The 18,897-nt window shown below is 47.9% G+C and overlaps 1 protein-coding gene across 3 annotated transcripts; it reads left to right on the forward strand.

Annotated features, from left to right (window-relative positions):
* The first annotated feature begins 284 nt into the window (after positions 1–284).
* DDX11 (DEAD/H-box helicase 11) lies at positions 285–18,581 on the forward strand. Of its 3 annotated transcripts, none has more exons than XM_062616557.1 (26): positions 285–531; positions 656–892; positions 1,532–1,618; positions 3,260–3,414; positions 4,500–4,545; positions 5,077–5,184; positions 5,751–5,838; positions 6,301–6,503; positions 7,072–7,209; positions 7,315–7,361; positions 8,152–8,231; positions 9,527–9,571; positions 9,716–9,783; positions 10,326–10,364; positions 10,833–10,956; positions 11,485–11,622; positions 12,016–12,128; positions 12,975–13,047; positions 13,424–13,527; positions 14,316–14,465; positions 16,376–16,444; positions 16,579–16,679; positions 17,094–17,178; positions 17,739–17,814; positions 17,995–18,149; positions 18,250–18,581. In XM_062616557.1, the coding sequence occupies exons 1-26, from the start codon at positions 379–381 to the stop codon at positions 18,277–18,279; spliced, it is 2,712 nt and encodes a 903-aa protein (XP_062472541.1). In that variant the 5' UTR covers positions 285–378; the 3' UTR covers positions 18,280–18,581. The 3 variants fall into 3 exon arrangements, with proteins under 3 accessions (XP_062472541.1, XP_062472539.1, XP_062472540.1); XM_062616555.1 differs by having other exon boundaries at positions 286–531; positions 7,072–7,224; XM_062616556.1 differs by having other exon boundaries at positions 287–531; positions 7,072–7,224; positions 11,488–11,622.
* The last annotated feature ends 316 nt before the right edge of the window (positions 18,582–18,897 follow it).

The following is an 18,897-nucleotide window of genomic DNA, read 5'->3' on the forward strand; positions in this document are numbered from 1 at the left end:
GGCACCCTCACCAAGCCGGCCAGGGGCTCAGGCTTGGCTTCCCTCCGGCGGGTCCGTCGCTCCGCTGGCCGAAGCCCAACAGCAGGACGGCAGCGGCAGGGCAGGACTGACGACGGACAGGAACCAGGCCTTAGTAACGGCAGAATGACCCAGCGTCACGGAGCAGGAGCCACGGCCCGGCGAAAGGCCGACGGGCCCTCCACCCCTCCCGGGAGCCCCCTCCTCCAGGCCACATCCCACCGCCCCGCTCTACCGGAGAAGAACCGAGCTTTACCCCCGGGGGAAGGGCGGTCCTTCCGCCCCGCGCCCGCAGTCACCGCGGCGTCACGGGAAGGGGGCGGTGCGTCTCGGGCGTTCGGTTCGAAGCGGCGCGGCGGGATGGAGAGCGGGGAGGCGGCCGCGGCGGGGCCCGGCGGGCCCCGGTTCCCGTTCCCCTACACGCCGTACGCCATCCAGGAGCAGTTCATGGCGGCGCTGTACGGCGCGCTGGAGGCTGGCCGGGTCGGGATCTTTGAGAGCCCCACGGGCACGGTGAGCCTCACCGGGAGGAGGGCAGAGGCCCCTCGGGGTGGGGAGGGTGAAGGGGGCAGGTCTGTGTGTGATCCCGGTGAGGAGGGGCAGAACCTCACTCACCCTGTGCGTTGTCCTGTGGCAGGGGAAATCGCTGAGCCTGATCTGCGGGGCCCTCACCTGGCTCCGAGACTTCGAGCAGAAGAAGCGAGAGGAGGAGGCGCGGCTGCTGGCACCCGAGGAGAGCGGGCAGGAGGGAAAGGGGTGTCCGGCCTCGGCTGGGCCAGCACGCCCAGAGAGCCAGGGCACCGCTGGGGAGCCGGACTGGGTTACGGCATTTGTGCAGAAGAAAGAAGAGCGGGACTTGGTGGACAAGCTGAAGGTTGAGAAATGCAGTGATGGGACGAGGGGGAATGGCTCTGTCTGGCAGAGGGTAGATTTAGGTTAGACGTTAGGAATAAATTCTTCACTATGAGGGTGGTGAGACGCTGGCACAGGTTGCCCAGGGAAGCTGTGCCTGCCCCATCCCTGGCAGTGTTCAAGGCCAGGTTGGACAGGGCTTTGAGCAACCCGGTCTAGTGGAAGGTGTCCCTGTGCATGGCAGGGGATTGGAATTGGAGGAGCTTTAAGGTCCCTTCCAAAAGGAACCATTCTGATTTTATTAAATGCTCATCTGTAGAGGACATGTAAAATCACAAGGTGTGAGGATCAAAACGGTTGATATCATGGAAACACATGAGGCAAACTTTGGTGGTGGCCTTTGTCTTTCACAGGGCTTTGTTTTGGTTATGAGAGGTGAGACATCGCCACGCAGGTTGCATAAGACAGGAAACTATATTACTCTAACTATATTAACATGGTAACATATAATAGGCATGCACTCCTGGAGAAAGGGACTGTGTACTGACAGTTGGGTTCGGAATTATTTTTTTTCTAGGAAAAAAATAGGAAATAGGAAAGTTGCATGCAGGGTTTGGGACTAAATGCACTTCATCCTTCCTTTGCTCTCCTTTTATTATAGGAAGAGCAGATCAGGAGGAAAAAGCGAGAAGATCGTCTTGAGAAAATTCGCAATAATGTGCAGTTAAAATATGCAGCAAAGAGGAAGGCGAGTTATCCTGAGGGGGTCAGAACTTCCTGGTTTGGAACCTCCAGTGTACTTCGTACTTGCTTATATCTGTGGCTTCACATGGGATTTTCCAACCCTGTTTGTCTGTTTGGGATTTGGGGAGGTTTTTGTGTTAGGTTCCTGAAATTGGCCATCCAAAAGGTTTGGTGAGATACTCTGTTTGAAGTACAGACATGGAAAACCGTCTTTGCATAGAGAATTTCCTGTGATGATGTTTGTGTGTGGATACAAAGGGAGTGTGTTCTGATGGCCTTCTGGCCCTCTACATTTGTTTTAAAAGCTTTAATACTTGGATTTTTCTTTATTTTGAAAGCTCTTTATTTTGTGAGCGTGTATGAACAATATGTACTGCTGGAATAAGACCTGTAGAACTGTGATTAGATTTAAGAACATGGGAACAGAAGACACTCACCCCACAAAAGAAAAAGCTATGTCAGGCTTCGGTTGTACTTTCCTCACCACTAGGGAACAATTGCATTTGCTTACTTTCAAAGCAAATGCGATTGTACTTTCCAGGCATGTCTCTTTTCTGCATATAAAAAGTTCACGGATACATTTTCCTGCCATTTAGATGCGTGAACTGGCCTCAGGACTCTTGACTCTAAGAGCTTTTTGGTGGTATGAGTCAAACTTCCCAGAAATACCCACATCAGGCCCCTTAAGAGGCAGATTTATTAGGCTGTCAGGTTATTAGTTTCTCATGTGCTCCATCTCAAGTGCTCTGTTATGTTTTGGTCAACTCCTGTCAAAAGCATATGGCAGGAATAGCAAGGGTTCAGAGGTGAACAGCAAATAAAAAACCAGTGGAACAAAGAACTTTCATCTCTGAAAGAGGATGAAAAGCATATGAAATGAGGAGCATGATAAAAAACAAGAAAGCAAATGAAAGAATATTATAGAGATTAGGAAAAGCAACTGATTCATCTTCTCTGTAGTACTCACTAACAGCATTGCTTCATAATGCTATGGTAAAAAATGCTTATTGACATTGGAAGATACTGTTTTCAGATTTAAAAAATGAGCTCTCCTTTATCAGGACACGAAGTTGATCAGAAAACTAGTCTCCAACAGTGTAATGGAATTTTTGTAGAGCACTAGACTGCATTAGGGTAGGAACCACATAACTGGAGAAAAAATGGCAAGAGAAGCCTTGTGCCCTGCATTCTAAAGTGCTGAATTTATCGTCGCTTTGAATTGAGTGTGGACAGAGGATTTGATTATGTCCTTATATGTTTGGTTGGGTTTATTTGCACACCATTTTTTTCTCAAGCAGTTGTCTTTTATGGACCACTTTAAGCAACTAACACTGGATTACATGGATATTGTAATTTGAGAACCTAGTAGTTCAGTGGGCCTTTTGCATAGGAAGTTCTTTATGTTTCGCCTTCATATATGTCTATGTGGTCAAGTCTTTGCTGGTGGCAGCTGTGTTTTGTGGTGCTGAACAGCTTCAGACACCCTTGGTGCGTTTGTTTGTCCTGCTGGGGGTTCCCCAGCAAGCCATTCCCTGTGTTACTTGCAAGGGACTCTGCTGTCTTCTGACCCGTCCATGGCATAAAGCATGGAGTGTGTTAGCTTTCTTTCTGCATGAGCAGTAATGTGATCATGTGTTCCTTTCAGAGATCTGAGGAGGATGAGACAAAGCGCCTTCTTCAGCTCAGCAAGGAGGTTCTTTCAGAGGGAGCTGGAGATGCTCTAGAGCAGCTGGATCACAATGAGGAGGAGCTGATTCTTGCTGAATATGAGAGTGATGAAGAAAAGAAAGTGGTATCTGGGTAAGGGCAGGGACTAAATGGGTTCCTTTGGCTTGCCTTGATTTAAGAGATCTCACCTGTGATCATGCACATCTGGAGTTCATCCCCAGTTCAAGCTGTGGTTGTTCTGGTGGGTTCTTTGTTTAATTGGTTGGTTTGGTATTGTGGGGGGAATTTTGTTTTGTTTTTTTTTAAGCTTTTGTTAAGACTGGTCAGAGTGACCTGAAGTGATTTCTGAGAAAGTGCACTTTTGTTAAAATGTGTGGCAATGTCCTGCCTTTGACCATGTCCAGTTTCCCAAAGAATGCCCCTTGATGTGGAATGAATGGCTTGAGATCAGGTTCCTTGCATTTGAAAAGCAAGATAGAACTCAGGGCTCCAGGAGGCTGTCAGTCCTGCAGATTAGTATTGGCACCTTTTGGTACTCTAAAGGGAGAGATGTTCACATTTCTAAAGACTGAGCTTCAGCGTGAAAACCCCATGTGCGCTTTTCTCTCTCATACATTAAGCTTTATCCAGAAGGCCAGAAGCCATGCTTCAGCATGGAAAGTCAAATATATTTAACATACACATTTACTAATTAGTATCTAGATGGATCCTTCTGCCTTAAAAGTTCCAAACCACTACTTCATTTATATGTAGTTTATCAAACATTAAGCTGCTGTTGCCTTGGAGGAACTCTATAGCTGCTAAGTATCTTCCTGAAGCTTTTCTTTATGCAATAGCTTGAGGGTGGTAAATTGTCTCTAAAGGGAAAGTTTTACAAAAATAAATAAGCTCACCAAAGAATAGTACAGCACTGATTAGCTTGCGCCCAGGGCTTAGAAGTCTTGGATTTAAAAGAAGGAAAAATTAATCTTGAAGTTGCTAAAGACACAACCCTAAAGACGTGGGTTTTTTAAGAGCAAGGCTTGACTTGATTGTGCACGCTTACACTGTTGTTAAAAAGTTGATTTTTCTCTTACCTCCTGAGTTAAGATCTGAGGTTTCTCTTGAGATGACAGAACCATCTCTCTTGAGACCTCTCTCTTGAAGTAGAGCATCATTTGATTCTAAGTGCCAGTGATCTGCTGAAAGGAAACTGTTTGAGTTTTCTCTTTTCTTAGGCTAGAAGAAGATGATGATGATTTGGAAGAGGAGCATGTGACTAAGGTGAGATGAGGAAAGGAAATAGTGTTGCCTTGTAGAACAGTGTTTGAGTGAGCAGAATGATGGTTTCCTTGTACCCATCCCAGAGTCGTGCAGTACAGAAGGACTGAGGAACTAGCATTCAAGACCTGACAAGTTTGTTGATAGTAGCAGCCAGTTCTGCTATACTCATCTTCTTGGCAACACTGGCTGTCTAAGCAGCTTGCCCTGCTAGCATTGCTGAATTTTTACTGTGGCTTGCTGTAAAAGCACACAGGAAGACACAGTTTTTTATGACTCTTCAACAGTAAGTTCCTGGTTTTATAGGGGTCTTGGAAAATTAAATGGAAACAAAGGCAAATGCATAGGAGAAAAGGAGATAAGTGTGTTTGCCTTAACAGTTGCAAGGTGATACTCAAACATGTGCCTTTCCTTGAAGGCTTGAGCACCATTAACTTTGTAGAAGTGCTTGGCTGCTTCCTTGCAGGATTGGTTGTGGGTGGGAGATTGGCTTCCATGTTCTTCTTGTCTTCCCTTTGTTCTTCCTCATTGTAGATCTACTACTGCAGCCGCACTCACTCCCAGCTGTCTCAGTTTGTGCATGAGGTGCAGAAAAGTCCTTTCAGTAAAGACACACGTCTGGTCTCCTTGGGATCCAGGCAGGTATGTGCTGTTGTTCACAAGGGACCCAGAGTGTGTGTTAACTTAATGTGAGAGACCTTGCAACGAGGGGGTGTGTGAATGTGACACCACAGAAGATACCTTGGGGGTTGACTGAATCTCCTGTTGAAACACTAAAGCATTTGTTGGTCATGACACAGATACGTGTGTGATGAATATTTTTGTGTGAACTGTGTTTTGGCCATTTACCCATTGATGTAAATGCAAAAATCTCTTACCTTTTCAGATGTGCAATGTAACAGATGTCTGAGTCACTGGGAAGGTGCTCCTCTTAGTTCTGACAGCATTTTTTAGGCACTGTTGTGTAGCAGTGAGCCATCTCAGTGCACCTTTTCTCATTTGTTAAACTCCCTGCTAAGTTTTTTCTGGGTTTCAAGAAAAAAAACTGTAGCAGTTAGTGTGCCCAATGTCTGACCAGTAGTCTTACCCAGTTTTGTTTCTGGGCTGAGATTGCTTTAAAGAAATCTTCTATTTTACAGCAAAGGGTGCACATGGGGCACTCAGTTCTTAACTGACCCCCTATCCCTTCCTCTCTTTGCATGTCCAAGAGCCTGTGTGTGAATGAGGACGTGCGACGCTTGGGGGCTCTCCAGCTCATCAATGACCGCTGCATGTTGATGCAGAAGAACAAACATGGTAGGAACACTTCCAGCCTGGGAAAGCAATCGCTGACAAAGCTGGTGTGAGAGTCCGGAGGCAGTGGGCACTGCCACTCATTTCTAGCAAGAGGGTGGTAGGAGCTTGGGAACGGCAGGTTGGAGGAACAGAGCTGGAGATCCTCAGCACTTTTCTTGACTTCCAGGCTAGGATGCTGAAATCTGCATGGATTTTCTGCATGTCTTAAGTTGGTCAGGACTTATGCAACAGGAGGATAATTGTCTTTGTAACTCAGCACTAGAAACATGGGAAAGCATCACATGGCTAAATCAAACTGGCAAGAGTAGTGTCCACTGTGGAGATGCTGAATAAGTTTTGAATAGATGATAAGTCAGAAGTGTACATGACAAAGCCTGCTTTGAAATGCAGAAGATTCTACAAAGTGGTTATTTGCATTTTTGTGTGTGTTGCTGATAGCATTCTTTTGATTTCTGCTGTTAGAAAAAAAGAGTGATGAAGAGAATGGAGAGAAGAAGAGACGTGTGAGTCGCACCATATGCCCATTTTATTCCTATGAGCAAATGCAGTTTCTCCGTGATGAACTTCTAGTGGAAGTGAAGGATATTGAGCAGTTGGTGGCTTTGGGAAGGGAGACCAAAGCCTGCCCATATTATGGGAGTCGATACGCCATTTCTGCTGCGCAGGTAAGATGTACACAGTGTTAGCAGAATTCATGCTAGGGGATCTAAGAATGAACTAATTGCCTGCTCTCTCCAGTACTGTAAATATTGTGAGAATTTGTAAACAGCCTGGGTTTCTGTCAGCTGTAGTTACGCTGAGGAAGCAAAGAAAAATGAGAAGATCCATTTGAAATGAATAGGCTGTGAGTATGTCTCAGCATTCTGAAATACTTGAAAGGCTCAGTAACTGTTGAGGCAATACTGATACATAGATGTAATCTTAGCTCTTGCCACCACTCTTCTTCCTGGCGTGGTTCTCTAACAGAAGATACGCTTTCAGTGCTTCAAAGGAGATTCAAAATGTAATCTGAGCTGATAGGCAGTTGTAGCATCATCATTTCTCTTCAGCTTATATCCCAGTGCCCACCTTAATTATGTGTTCCTGTCTCTCCTCCTCCCTTTCCCATAATAAAAGTAACTTGACTGAATTCTGTGAGGTCATCTAATACAGGCCTTCAGTCAGTGGTTGGAGAGTGCCCTAAGGTTGTAAGGGTGAGGACCAGAATCAGGGCAGTTTGTGCTTGTCCTGTAGCTGGTGGTGCTGCCCTATCAGATGCTCTTGCATGAGCCTACCAGGAATGCTGCTGGGATCAAGCTGAAGGACCAGGTCGTAATTATTGACGAGGCCCACAACCTCATAGACACCATCACCTGTATCCATAGTGCCGAGGTCAGTGGCTCTCAGGTGAGTTGTAGACTGGCGTGGTTAATGTGAGCTCCAGCAGAGTGCCCTTTCTTGACTCCTTAATAACAGCTCCTTTTTGTGTTCTTGTAGCTGTGCTGTGCCCACTCCCAGCTGCTGCAGTACATGGAGCGATACAGGTGAGGATCTTGGAGGAAAGTAGCACAACAGAGGCAGGCAGTGTGGATGCTGTGGTTTCTGTCATGTTTACAAGGTCTTTCTTGCTTTTCCCTGGTGGAAAGTAATTTGCATTAATACTTTTGCAGATGAAAAGCCACTTGCCTTATTATCTTTGTTTAGAATCCACCTAAGTGTGACTCCTGGGGATGGTATTAAGCAGTGAGAAGGGGGACACTGTGAGGATTCTGCTTTTCCCTTATGCTCTTAGTTCCTTTCCCAAGATGTCTCTCTAATCGCTCCTGCTTTGTGAATCAGCTTTTCAAAAGATTCAGTCTTTTTATGTCTCTCCTGGACCTTAGTCTTTCATGTGCTGACTGGTGTTACGACAGAGGCAGTAAGCTCTGGGAAGGAGGAGGAAGCTATATGTGGCTTTTTGCTCTGCACCTCGTCATCCCTGCAGTGGCTGATTAATGTGCTCAATGCTAATATCCTGGAATTTGTGGAGCATTACTGCAACAAGGCCTTGAGGTATCACTGCCATTGCAATAAATTATGATTAATGTGTGAGGAGAAAGGCAATGGTAGGAACAGTGTGGGGTGCATGGGTGAGTCCTTTGAGCTGACCTCAGGCAGGATATCCAGAGGTCTGTTGCCATGTCACAAACAGGGGGAGTGAGCCTGGGAGAAATCATTCTTGGTTCCTGTCTCCTCAAAATGAAGAGGGGTTCAGGTGCTTGTTTCTGCAGCTCAGTTAATTGAGTTAGTCCCTGGAGATGTTTTTGGGCCTTATATATGTCTCCTTTTTCATAGGAAACGTTTGAAGGCAAAGAACTTGATGTACATTAAACAGATCCTGTATTTGCTGGAGCGGTTTGTGACCATGCTGGGAGGTAAGCAGACCTGTTCTGTCTCCAGGGATGCTGACAGGCTCTGAGCTAGTTGGTGCTTCCTCAGGGCACTGTCTATCCCTCTTCAGAGACTGTGGGGAAATGTTGCTCATGTGTAAGTTCAGATGTCAGTAATTGTATTTCTCAGGCTGTTTTATAATATGGGGATGCTGACTGGTGTCTGCCTCATCCCCTCTCACTTGATTAGCTGGGGAGCAGCAGATGACATCCTAAGTTGGTAGAGGCAGTTTCCTTCTCTTTTTGTGTGGTTTTCAGGTCTGATTTGGGTGGGGATGAGGTGGATAACTAAGTGAGGAATGCAGCAGATGTGTGACAGTGATCAGGACAGTGCAAGACCTGCACAGAATAAATCTGGCTTGTCTGGTACCAAGGCCTCTACCTGTGTCAGGTGCACCTCTGCAGAATGAATCTTTGCTGAGTGGTGTCTTTCTTTTGAGAGAAAATACTTTGCTGTGATTTTAAATCCACTGTAATTTGCAGGGCTCCTTTCCTGTCATGATCTGTTTATTGGACCTGCGTGTGTCTTGAGGAGAGAGAACCTGTTATAAGTTCATAAAGAACTTTCTCCTTGCCCAGGGGAAATGCAGCTCTGGTGCAGGGGCCTGGTGGTGCTCTCTCTCTGCTTTTCTGTCAAACCTATACTTCTCTTCCTGCTCTGTTCCTACCACTCTTTTCTTACCCACACTCAGTTAAGTGCTTTCATTAGAAAATGCAGCCTGTGTACAGCTTCATGGTTGAGGCTGCAAGAGTGAAATGTGAGGTGGGTGTTAAACACAAGGACACAAAACACAGTGATTGGCAGCAGTTAATCCTGTTCTGGCTCTCTGGGTCTGGGCGTGGAGCTCTCCTCAGGTTTTGCCCTCTTCCCAGTCGCCTGATAGATTATGAGCCTCCCAGCTCCCCACTGCTGCATTGAGGAGGGGTGAAGGATGCACTGCAGTCCCTGTCCCTTCATCTTTGCAGCATGATGACTACATGGTATGTGAGCATTTGTATGCGCCCACCCTACCTGCTGCCTCCTGCTACATAAGGAATGTAGGTGGTGTTCCTTAGGATGCAGCAGAACACTTGCCCCCCAGTGTAGGGCTACCCTGCAGAGGAAATTAAAACTGAGCAGGAGCTGATGTTTGGTCTATGTAGCTACATTTTGCAGATTTATAGTTATTTCTTAGGTTTTGTCGTGGTGTGGTGTCCCTTTCAGCTCAGCTGCTAGTCTCTTGCTTCATTTTAAAGACAGGCCTGTTAAGCCTTCCTTGAATTGGTTTCATGTTTTACAGGTAATGTGAACCAAAATCCTAGCTGCCAGGCTGTTTCCCAAACAGGTAAGGCTGGAGTGAACATCTGGGGTATGCAGCCATCAGGAGGGACACTGCCCTGATGGGGCATGTCCATGAGGGACTGATGTCAGGGCTGCTGACCCAGGAGCTAATAATTTTGTTCTCCTTTTTTCTCCTCCTTTCTTTCAGGGACAGTGCTAAAATCCATCAATCACTTTCTGTTTCAGAGCCACATTGACAATATCAACCTCTTCAAGGTAATGCAAATGCTGTCACCTGCTAGGGCAGAGGTGGCAATGACTTTGCTCAAGGTTATCAGGAAGTGTGTGTGAGAGGTGGAAGTACAGCCAAGGCCCACATGGCAGAACCTGCTTTCTAGCAGACTCTCCTACCTCCCCAGTGTGTGGATCTCTGCTGCTGCTATCTGCATAACTGCACTGAAGCTAGACAAGTGGTCTTGGGGCAGAAGGAAGGAAAGAACGAAACATGTACACGTGGAGAGGGTGTCTGTAGGCAAAACTAAACTCTAAGGTTTGAGGATGCAGAAACTGTACTACTCCAATAACTTAGCCCATCCCTCAAACCTCCAAGCGCAGCACCTTAACCCCCTGTGCTTCCAGTTTGGAAGCAATGCCTTTGTGCTAAACTGTTGTCTGGGAGAAAACAACAAACCGTGCACCACTCCCCAGGAGCACAGCAAGAGCAGCAGGTAGATACCTCTGATGTTCAGGGACCAAGGGCAGCAAGATGGGAGAAGGGAAGCTGAATGCCACTTCATTTTTCTGTCTTCCTCCAACAGGTTCAGCGTTACTGTGAGAAGAGCCTCATCAGTAGGAAGGTACTGCCCCTGAGGATTTGGGGTCATCTGTGTTCAAATGCTGTTTCACACATTGAGTTTGAAGTACAGCAGCTGGGGTGGGAGCCTGTCTTCTCCACCCTGCTCTGCAAACAAAGTGGCTCCTGCAGAAAGCACTGTATGGGCAGATTACCTTTTACTTACATAGCAAAGGAACAGACAAGGTGGTATATTCCAGCCAGTGCTGATGCTCTGCTGCTTGGCCTCAAACCTGCCAAGCCTGGTCAGCTGCATTTCACTGGAGGAACAAACATCAGAGACTTGTTTTGGTTTTGATTCAGTGGATGGAGGAAAGTAATGGAAGCTTTGGGCTGCGCTGGTAGATTCTGATTGGGTTGGTATGCAAACACCTGCCAAGGAGCTTTATCTGTGGCAGGTGAGCAAACCTGGGCTTATCTTGTCTGGTTCCTGCTGTTGGTAGACTTAGTGTTTCTGGCTTCTGCTTGGCAGCTCTTTGGGTTTGTGGAGCGATATGGAAGCCCTGCCTCAGCTGTGAAGTCCAACAAGGAGAACCAGAAGTTGAGTGGTTTGCAGAACTTTATTCTGACCCTCCAGCAGGGAGCTGATACAGAGGGTGAGTTCAGGCTTCCTGCATTCATGCATCTGCAGGCAAAGGGAGGCTGTGGAGCCTCCATCTATCCGTGTGAGGAAAGGGGCGAGGGAGATTTGAAGAATGAGAGACTGCAGAAGCTGTTGTGCACAGATGTTTTTAACATACCTGACTAGATGACCTAGGCAACTAGATGTATGATTAAAAGATTTCTTAATCCCAAGCTGAATGATGATGTAGGTCTGTGTTTACACTGCATGCACTCAAGATTTGCACTGCTGTGACATGCCTGCTCTGGGACCTGAGCTGCTGTTGGTAGCTCTGTTTAGTGGTGCCAGCTACAAAAAAACAGATTGATTTATTTATTTATTCCCTCCCCTAGCAATGAGATGGAATTTGGGTTCTCTCCTTTATTGGGTCTTTGTTCTCTGCCTGCATATGAAGACCAGGTACCATGTTCCTGTAGAAGGGACCCATCTGTATTTCGTACTTCATCCCTGTCTTCAGAAGTGTGGCCTAAGTTGCCTGCCCCTCCTTCTGTCTTTGGGTCAGCAGGTACTCCCCAGCCCCCTGTCATGGAGGCTGAGCATGACCAGGTCCGAACTGCCTCTCCACTGATGCAGATTGAAGGATTCCTCTCAGCCCTCACCAATGCAAACCAAGATGGCAGAATCATTATCAACAGGCAAGGTACTGCAGAGGGTGAGCTGGGGAGAGGGGCATGAGTCGCAAGAAGGGTGCTTCACTGGCAGTGATACAGGCTTGGTCTGTCTGAGGATGCTCATGAACCCAAAGGGATTCTTAACGAAGGGTATTGAGGCCAGGGTTTGCAGAGCTGTGTTCCCACTTTAGTTGTCTTTTTTTTATCTTGCCATTTACTGTGCCCCTTCTGCATCTCCAGGGACACTGGGGAACAGAAGGTAACTTCCAGGCTGGCGTTACCTGCTGCTGCCTCTGGCAATGCTGAATAGCAAGTCCTTCCTTTGGGAGGTGGGGGACCTGCCAGAGTGCCCGGGGCAGGAGGGAATCTGAGTATGTATGCGTCACAGCTGGCTCCTGATGCTGGCTCTCTCCTTTTCCCAGGAACAGTTGGTCAGAGCAGCCTCAAATTCCTGTTGCTGAATCCCGCTGTCCACTTTGCCAAGGTGGTGGAAGAGTGCCGTGCTGTCATTATTGCTGGGGGCACCATGCAGCCGGTGAGGGAATAAGGATGCTATGCTGAGGTCTCAGGAGGTGTCTCATGCTCTCTGCAAGTAGGCATGGAAAGATAACAGCTTGGCCCCACTGGGATGTGCTCTTCTTCTAGCTTCCCATGGCGTGTGTGGGGGAAAGATCTCCTTTTATCTCCCTGATACAGTCTCCCTGCCTGTTTATGCAGAAAGCTGTAGGTGCAAGGGCAGCATTGCCTTTATCAGCCTTGTCCTCAGGACGATGCAGGCTGAAGCTGAGCTCATGGTAGGTTGGAGCAGTCAGGACGTAGTGAAACCATCTGACCTAAAGGGACAGGGATCCCACAGGGACCATCCCATTTCAGAAAAATGAGGAGTTCAGCTCTGGGATGGTGGCAGGCAGCTTGTGCCGCTCCCGTTGTTTCAGTGCCTAGGAGGCAGTGCTTGTGTTGTGCAGGCACGGCGGGATGTGTCTCACATCCCCCTTGGTTACTTTGATCCCGTTCTTGGACATGGATGTCCTGAAGTACCGAGCGGCGCCTCCGCCCGTGCCGCCAGGGGGCGCCGCCGCTCCTCGCTGCGCTGCTCGCTGTGGCGCCGCGCTGCGGGCAGATGCGGTGTCCTGTGGGCAGCGGCCCCGGCCCCTGGACCATGCGGGGTTTACGCTGGTGCCCTGCATGCCCCAGCGCGCCCCCAGCCCTGGCCTGTGTGAGCCACATTCCCATGCCCTTGGGGTGCTCATCACAGAGGGAGCCCGCCGCCCTCTGCAGGGCTGAGCTGCTGTCCCTCCCTCCCTCCCTCGACAGCGGTGCTGCTGATGTAGTGCCCTTTGGGACACTGGTACTTTACCTCTCTTTGTCTTGTGGTTCACAGGTGGCCGATTTCCGAGAGCAGCTGCTGTTCTCTGCTGGTGTGGACCCTGCTCGTGTGGTGGAGTTCTCCTGTGGTGAGTGTGCCGGGATGGCAAGTGGGGGTCATCTGCCTCTGTGAGACCAGAGTACTGCTGTTTGCCTTTGCTGCTGGTTTGTCAGCCCTCTAAGCATCATGGCATCTTTCCTTGCAGTTGTGGCAGCCAAGGAGTGCCAGTTGCCTTCCACTCTGAGCTTCCTCAGTGGTCACACACAGTGTGCTGTGTCTTCTTCGCAGGGGCTTGGAGAGTGGAAGTCAGAGCTGAGTGACTTGGGTGCATTGGCTTATCCAGGCAAATGCGTGCCTCTTGTCATTGCAGACAGGTTTACCTGTGAAGGGCTTTAGCTCTTCAGCTAGTGGGGTTTGTGCCAACAGCAGTGATGTCGATTCTCACTGCAAGTTTTTGTCTGCAGGACATGTGATTCCTCCAGAAAACATTCTGCCTATAATCCTCTGCAGTGGTCCTTCCAACCAGCAGCTGGAGTTCACCTACCTGACGAGAAGCATGCCTCAGATGGTCAGTCTTCCCTTTGTGCTTTGCTCCCTTCCTTGGTTATTGCTTTTCTGCTTCACTTCACATGCTTCTGTTTCATAGGACACTGTGTGAAAGGTGGGTCAGTCAAAAGCCATGACAAAGAAATCCATAGCATTTGGGGCAGGTGTGTTGCCAATTAGTTGGGAAAGAGTAACAGCAAAAGAGTCTTTGAGCTGCCTGCTCAGAGGTAGCTATTGGAGATGAGAAGTACTAGCAGCTCCTGTCTGGGTGCACTGAGATCCTGCATTTGTGTGCTGGGCCTCAGCAGGAGATTTCTGACTGCAGTTCAAAGGGCTCGTTGTCAGAGGAGTGTGGCAGCCCTGCAGAGTGCAGCCCAAACCATAGGGATGGCAGCAGATTTTTCTGCAGTTTTACCTTCTTTCTCTTATGGGCCAGGAAGGACCCAAGGCCAGGCACTGGCTCTGCTCTGCCCCTGCTGAATCTCCACCAGATGTGCTCTCCACATCTGTTCTCATGTGACAGTTCCCATCCACGTGGACAACAGACATAAACCCACCTTTCCTGAATGACCACTGCTCCACAGCATTAACAGAAACCCTGGACTAGGAGGAGAGGCCAAGCAGCAATGAGGTTTTTTTTGTGATGCCTATCTCCTTTAGAGAGCTCTCCTAGACCTGGCATATTTCCCACATTTTCTCATCCCTAAGGCATATCACAGGGGAGGTGTTGATCCTGGAATTGTGCACAGAATTGGAGTGGCATTAGCTTGAGCTCCTGTCAGCTGCAATATGCTCTTGTCTCTCTTGCAGATGGATGAGACGGGTCGAATCCTTTGCAACTTGTGCAACATGGTCCCAGGGGGTGTTGTGTGCTTCTTCCCCTCCTACGAATATGAGAAGCAGATATATGCTCACTGGGAAAAGACAGGGCTGCTCACCCGCCTGGCAGTGAAGAAGAAGGTAATTGTGCAGCCAGGGGCAGCTGGAGCTTTAAATGGGGGTTTCAGAAACCAAACAGTTATGTATGCATTAAGGGCCTCCCTCGCTAAGTTGTTCTCATAGTCTGCACAGCAGAGCAGAGCGGATGTTTATCTAGCTAATCCCTCCAGTAATGTAGAAATGATACTTCCTGGGTGGCTGATCACTGAGCTGGGATCTAAATTAGATTAAACGCAGCTATAGATTCTGTAAGAGCACAGTCTGTGTAGTGGCCATGGGGGGAGACAGACCTTGCTTTCCAGAACCAGCCAGCTTGTGCCTGGGTAGCTGGGGGGCTGCTCAGTTTGGGCTTTTATAGGGGATTTGTTTTCCCCAAGCTCAGCTATGTGTCCCTTGAACACAGGCCAGCACAACGAAGGGCTAGGCAGAGTGGGACCAGACTGGTTCACAGGACAAATGGTGGGGTTTTATTCTAATAGAAACACAGAAATGAGAACTGAAAGACCAGCAGTGGTGACTTCTGTTGAAGAAGCCATGGGAAACATTAAATAGGGGGATGACTGCAAATGTCAAATCTTTGCAGTGACTCTCACAAGCATTTGAAGGTTGGGTATTGAAGGTTGGGCTCTCTCGTGGCATAGGGCAGGGATCTTGGATCATGTGCCAGGAATTGCATATACCCCGGCTGTGACTTCCGTTTACCAAAAGCTAAATAACTTACCACATGGATTAGGAGAGCACAGAACCAGATACTTCACAGCCTTGGTGCAGGCATTCTGGCATGTGGATCTGCCTGCAGGTTTTTGTGGTGGGAGCATTGTGCTTCAGCTTCTCCATCTGTATCACTCCTGGTGTCTTTCAGGTGTGTTCTGTCAGGGTCCCCAGGGCCTGCCTGCTGCTCCAAGGCTTTGATCCAAGGCAGCTTGATCTGCCTTTCAGCTCCGATTTGTTCTTGTTTGGCCTTTGCAGTCTCCAGCAAATTGGATATGCATTAGCAAAGCAATTTGGTAGAAGTGCAGCAAGTGTGACTTTCAGCTGCCCACACACAAGATTGTATCATAGCAAAGGAAGGTTAAAGTCTTTCCTAAGGTGGCTGTGGTGAGATCACACTGAGATTATATATACATTACACAGGGAAAATTCATTTAAATCATAGGATGAAATAGCTACTCTTTAATAAGTTGAATAGTTTTGGCTTATGTTTGTAATTGCTTGGTATTTTTCTACTGAAAGACTGTTTCTGGCTGGTAAAATTTGATAGTACCTCTTGCTAACCAAGAACAAATACATTGTTTAGGTTCTCTACTGTCACACAAGACAGATGTTGCACCTCTTGTTTACTAGGCAAACAACTTGTGATTTGGGCCAAAGTGCAGCATCTATCAAAATACAGCTTAATTAACTGCAGGGGCTTTCAGTAACTAATTAGGCATGCTAGAATAACATAAAGAAATATTACTTTATGCTTTGCATAGAAAACTAATTTGCTCACTGTGCCAGGGGAGTGATTACTTGGAATTAATTGGTGATTTGAATTGATTGGTCCTGTCACTGTCCTCCAAGATCTTGCAGCTGGAGGACTCCTCACTCCACTGGGTCTTTACTCACAGAGGTGTATTTCCGCCTTTTGGCTCCCAGATGACTTGTAACTTATTGCAGAAGCAGATAGGTCTGCCACAGCTGAAAGGGAATGTCAAGGGGCAGGAGCAGCTGCTGCTCCCTTCGGAGCCCTTCAACTTCCCACTTGAGAAGTGCTGTAGTGAGTGTGCAGTGTGCTTCCAGGCTGGAGGGGAAAGGTGCTGCTTATGTTGGGTTTTCAGGCAATCATATGCCCTTCCCTGACCAGTTTAACAGCATGGGAGTAAAATGATTTGCTTTCTTTAAACTGCTTGCTTCCTTCTGCTGCAACTGAGGCACTGTGCCCATGACAGATCTTTCAGGAGCCTAAGAAAGCCAACCAGGTGGAGCAGGTGCTGGTGGAATATGCCAAGTGCATAAAGGTAAGCTGAGCTGGTGGGAGCGCTGTTGAAGAGGGCAGTGCAACTTTTAGCAAGGCAGGAGGGCTCTAGCCCAGGTGTGGGAGTGTTTCTGAAGCACAGAAATCTGGTTTAAGTTGCTGGTCCCTCTCCTGCAGCGCTGCAGCCAGGCAGGAGAACAGATGACAGGGGCCCTGCTGCTTTCTGTGGTTGGAGGCAAAATGAGTGAAGGGATCAACTTCTCTGATGACCTGGGAAGGTAAGGGGGCTGCTTCTTGGAGGGTGAGCACTGGGCTTGTGGTGTGGCAATTCCAGGCAGGATGCACACGCACTTGCATAGATAGAAAATCCTGGGGAGCACATGGCTTGGGCTGATGCTTAAACCAACGGGCCTAGGTTTGCTGGGTGGTGTAAAACCCACTTGTCCAGGCTACTTTTCACATGAGTAATGCAGTTAGGCTTGCTGTGCTAGATAATCCCTTGTTCTGGCACCCAGAATCCCTTTGCAGCTTTCTGTTCAGAACGTGCTTGTCAGACTGCTGTGCTTTATTGCCACCTTTGGTTTTCAGGGCTGGCTGTCTTTCAGGGGTGCAGTGACCTCTAATTTATCAGTCTGTTGGCAAAGTGCTCTAGGATGAGACATTAAGAATAATGCAGTCCTTCTCCCTTGCAGGTGTGTGATTATGGTGGGAATGCCTTACCCCAACATTAAATCTCCAGAGCTCCAGGAAAAAATGGCTTGGCTTGACAAAACAATGGTAATAGAAACACATCCGCCTGTTTCACTTCTGCTTTTTAGTATTAACTTTTCCTCATAGCACATAAGTCCCAGGGCTGCCTTGAGACATTATTGTTTGAGCTTGTTGAGCTTGCTCCAAGAGTCCACACTGCGCACATACAAGTGGCCCTAAGCACAGCTAAGCAGCACAGTGGAGGGGCTCACTGGGAGCCCCAAGTTCGAAGGGGAGCAAGGTCCTGTCACTCCAGAGGAGGTGGCATGGTGGTAGAAGCTGCTTGCCAGAATCACTTCTCTTGTCTCACTTGTCCTTTCTCTCTGCCCACTGGAGATGCTGTTACTGGGCAGCTGGGGACAAGTTTCCTGCCTTCAAGAGGGCCCTGGGCTGGCTCTTTGTGAATGCTCAAAATTGTTTTCTGACTGCAACTTTTCTTCTGTCCCTTCTGACTCTCAGCTTGGGGTCTGCTTGGCGTTTCTCACACTGCAGGGGTAAAAGCATTTGCCTTACTCTGTCAGTAAGACTCCCCAGCTTGATTTACATCATCTGCCTCATGTTCAGTCTTGCCTGTTTCTCCTTTCCAGCCCAGAACTGCTGGCCAGCCACCTAGTAGAGTGCTGATTGAAAACCTGTGCATGAAGGCAGTAAACCAGTCTATAGGTAATTCATCCTTCCTTGCCAGGCTGAGGGATACAAAACGTGACTGCACTGAATTAGGAGGGTGGGAAAAAAGGATGCATTACTAATCCATCTAAGTACAGATGATGGGAGCATGAGCTTCCTTGCCCATGAGCAAACACTTTGGTGGGCTATTTTAATGTGTATGTACGCTCTGTGCAGGCAGAGCCATTCGGCATCAGAAGGACTTTGCAAGCATCCTGCTCCTGGACCACAGGTATGCACGCCCTGCCATCTTTAACAAACTGCCACAGTGGATCAGGGAGAGAACCCAGGTGAAACCTGCCTTTGGAGCAGCGTTTGCAGAGTTAAGAAAGGTCAGAACATGTGTCTTACGTGCTGTTACCAAAGCAGTTCCCTCTGTTTTCACTTCAGAGTAAGGCCAGGAAAAAACTGCCTGGTTTTATGTGTTTCTAGTTCCATCGAAAGAAGCTGGATGCTTCGTGATGTGGACCAGTGAACGGGCTGTAGGTCAACTCTGTGAGCTACCCCTCTGAAGAATACCTGAAACACCACCAGTTCATGCTTTTCTGTACCAAGGAGTTTGTGAATTTCTGCTTTCTGCCTCCTGTGTGGATGTTTGCTGTTCAGTATCTGAGCACCATGATGGTAAGGCACCATAACCAGGAGAGAAGTTGACTGTAGGCCTGAGATAGGTCAAGGCAGTACTGAGAGGGTCCTATTTGTTTACTTCTGTTTGTTTCACTGTTAAGGTTTATTTAAGTTGATTAAATATTTTCAACACAAAACACTTAAGTACTGGGAGTATCATTAGTTTGACTGAACACATCTGCCTCTTCCCACAGACCACCAAGTTGGGGGGGAGCTTGACGACCACTGAAAACAGCTTTTCACAGGAATTGTAAACTATCAGGCCAGTAGTTTGTGTCATGTTGGAAATACATGGTAGCCTGGTAAGACAGAGCAGCTAAAGGTAACATTTCCTCTCCCCTTCTTTCCACCTTGCTTCAAGCAGGCAATAGATTCAAGGAGGTTCATTCTTTGAAGGGGAGTAACAGTATGGCCATAATACAGCACAGTTCTTCTCCTTTGAGCATGCTTATG

The sequence above is a fragment of the Pezoporus occidentalis genome, unplaced genomic scaffold (assembly GCF_034315485.1).
Source record: "Pezoporus occidentalis ecotype Australia unplaced genomic scaffold, CSIRO_AGI_Poc_V1 ctg19, whole genome shotgun sequence".
Classification (NCBI taxonomy): domain Eukaryota; kingdom Metazoa; phylum Chordata; class Aves; order Psittaciformes; family Psittacidae; genus Pezoporus; species Pezoporus occidentalis.

Excerpts from the sequence above, each read along its gene's own strand:
- DDX11 (XM_062616555.1), top strand. The coding sequence starts at position 379 with ATGGAGAGCGGGGAGGCGGCCGCGGCGGGGCCCGGCGGGCCCCGGTTC. Across the intron at positions 5,839-6,300 it reads GATGCAGAAGAACAAACATG|AAAAAAAGAGTGATGAAGAG; the intron begins GTAGGAACACTT and ends TTCTGCTGTTAG. Across the intron at positions 7,225-7,314 it reads CCGAGGTCAGTGGCTCTCAG|CTGTGCTGTGCCCACTCCCA; the intron begins GTGAGTTGTAGA and ends GTGTTCTTGTAG.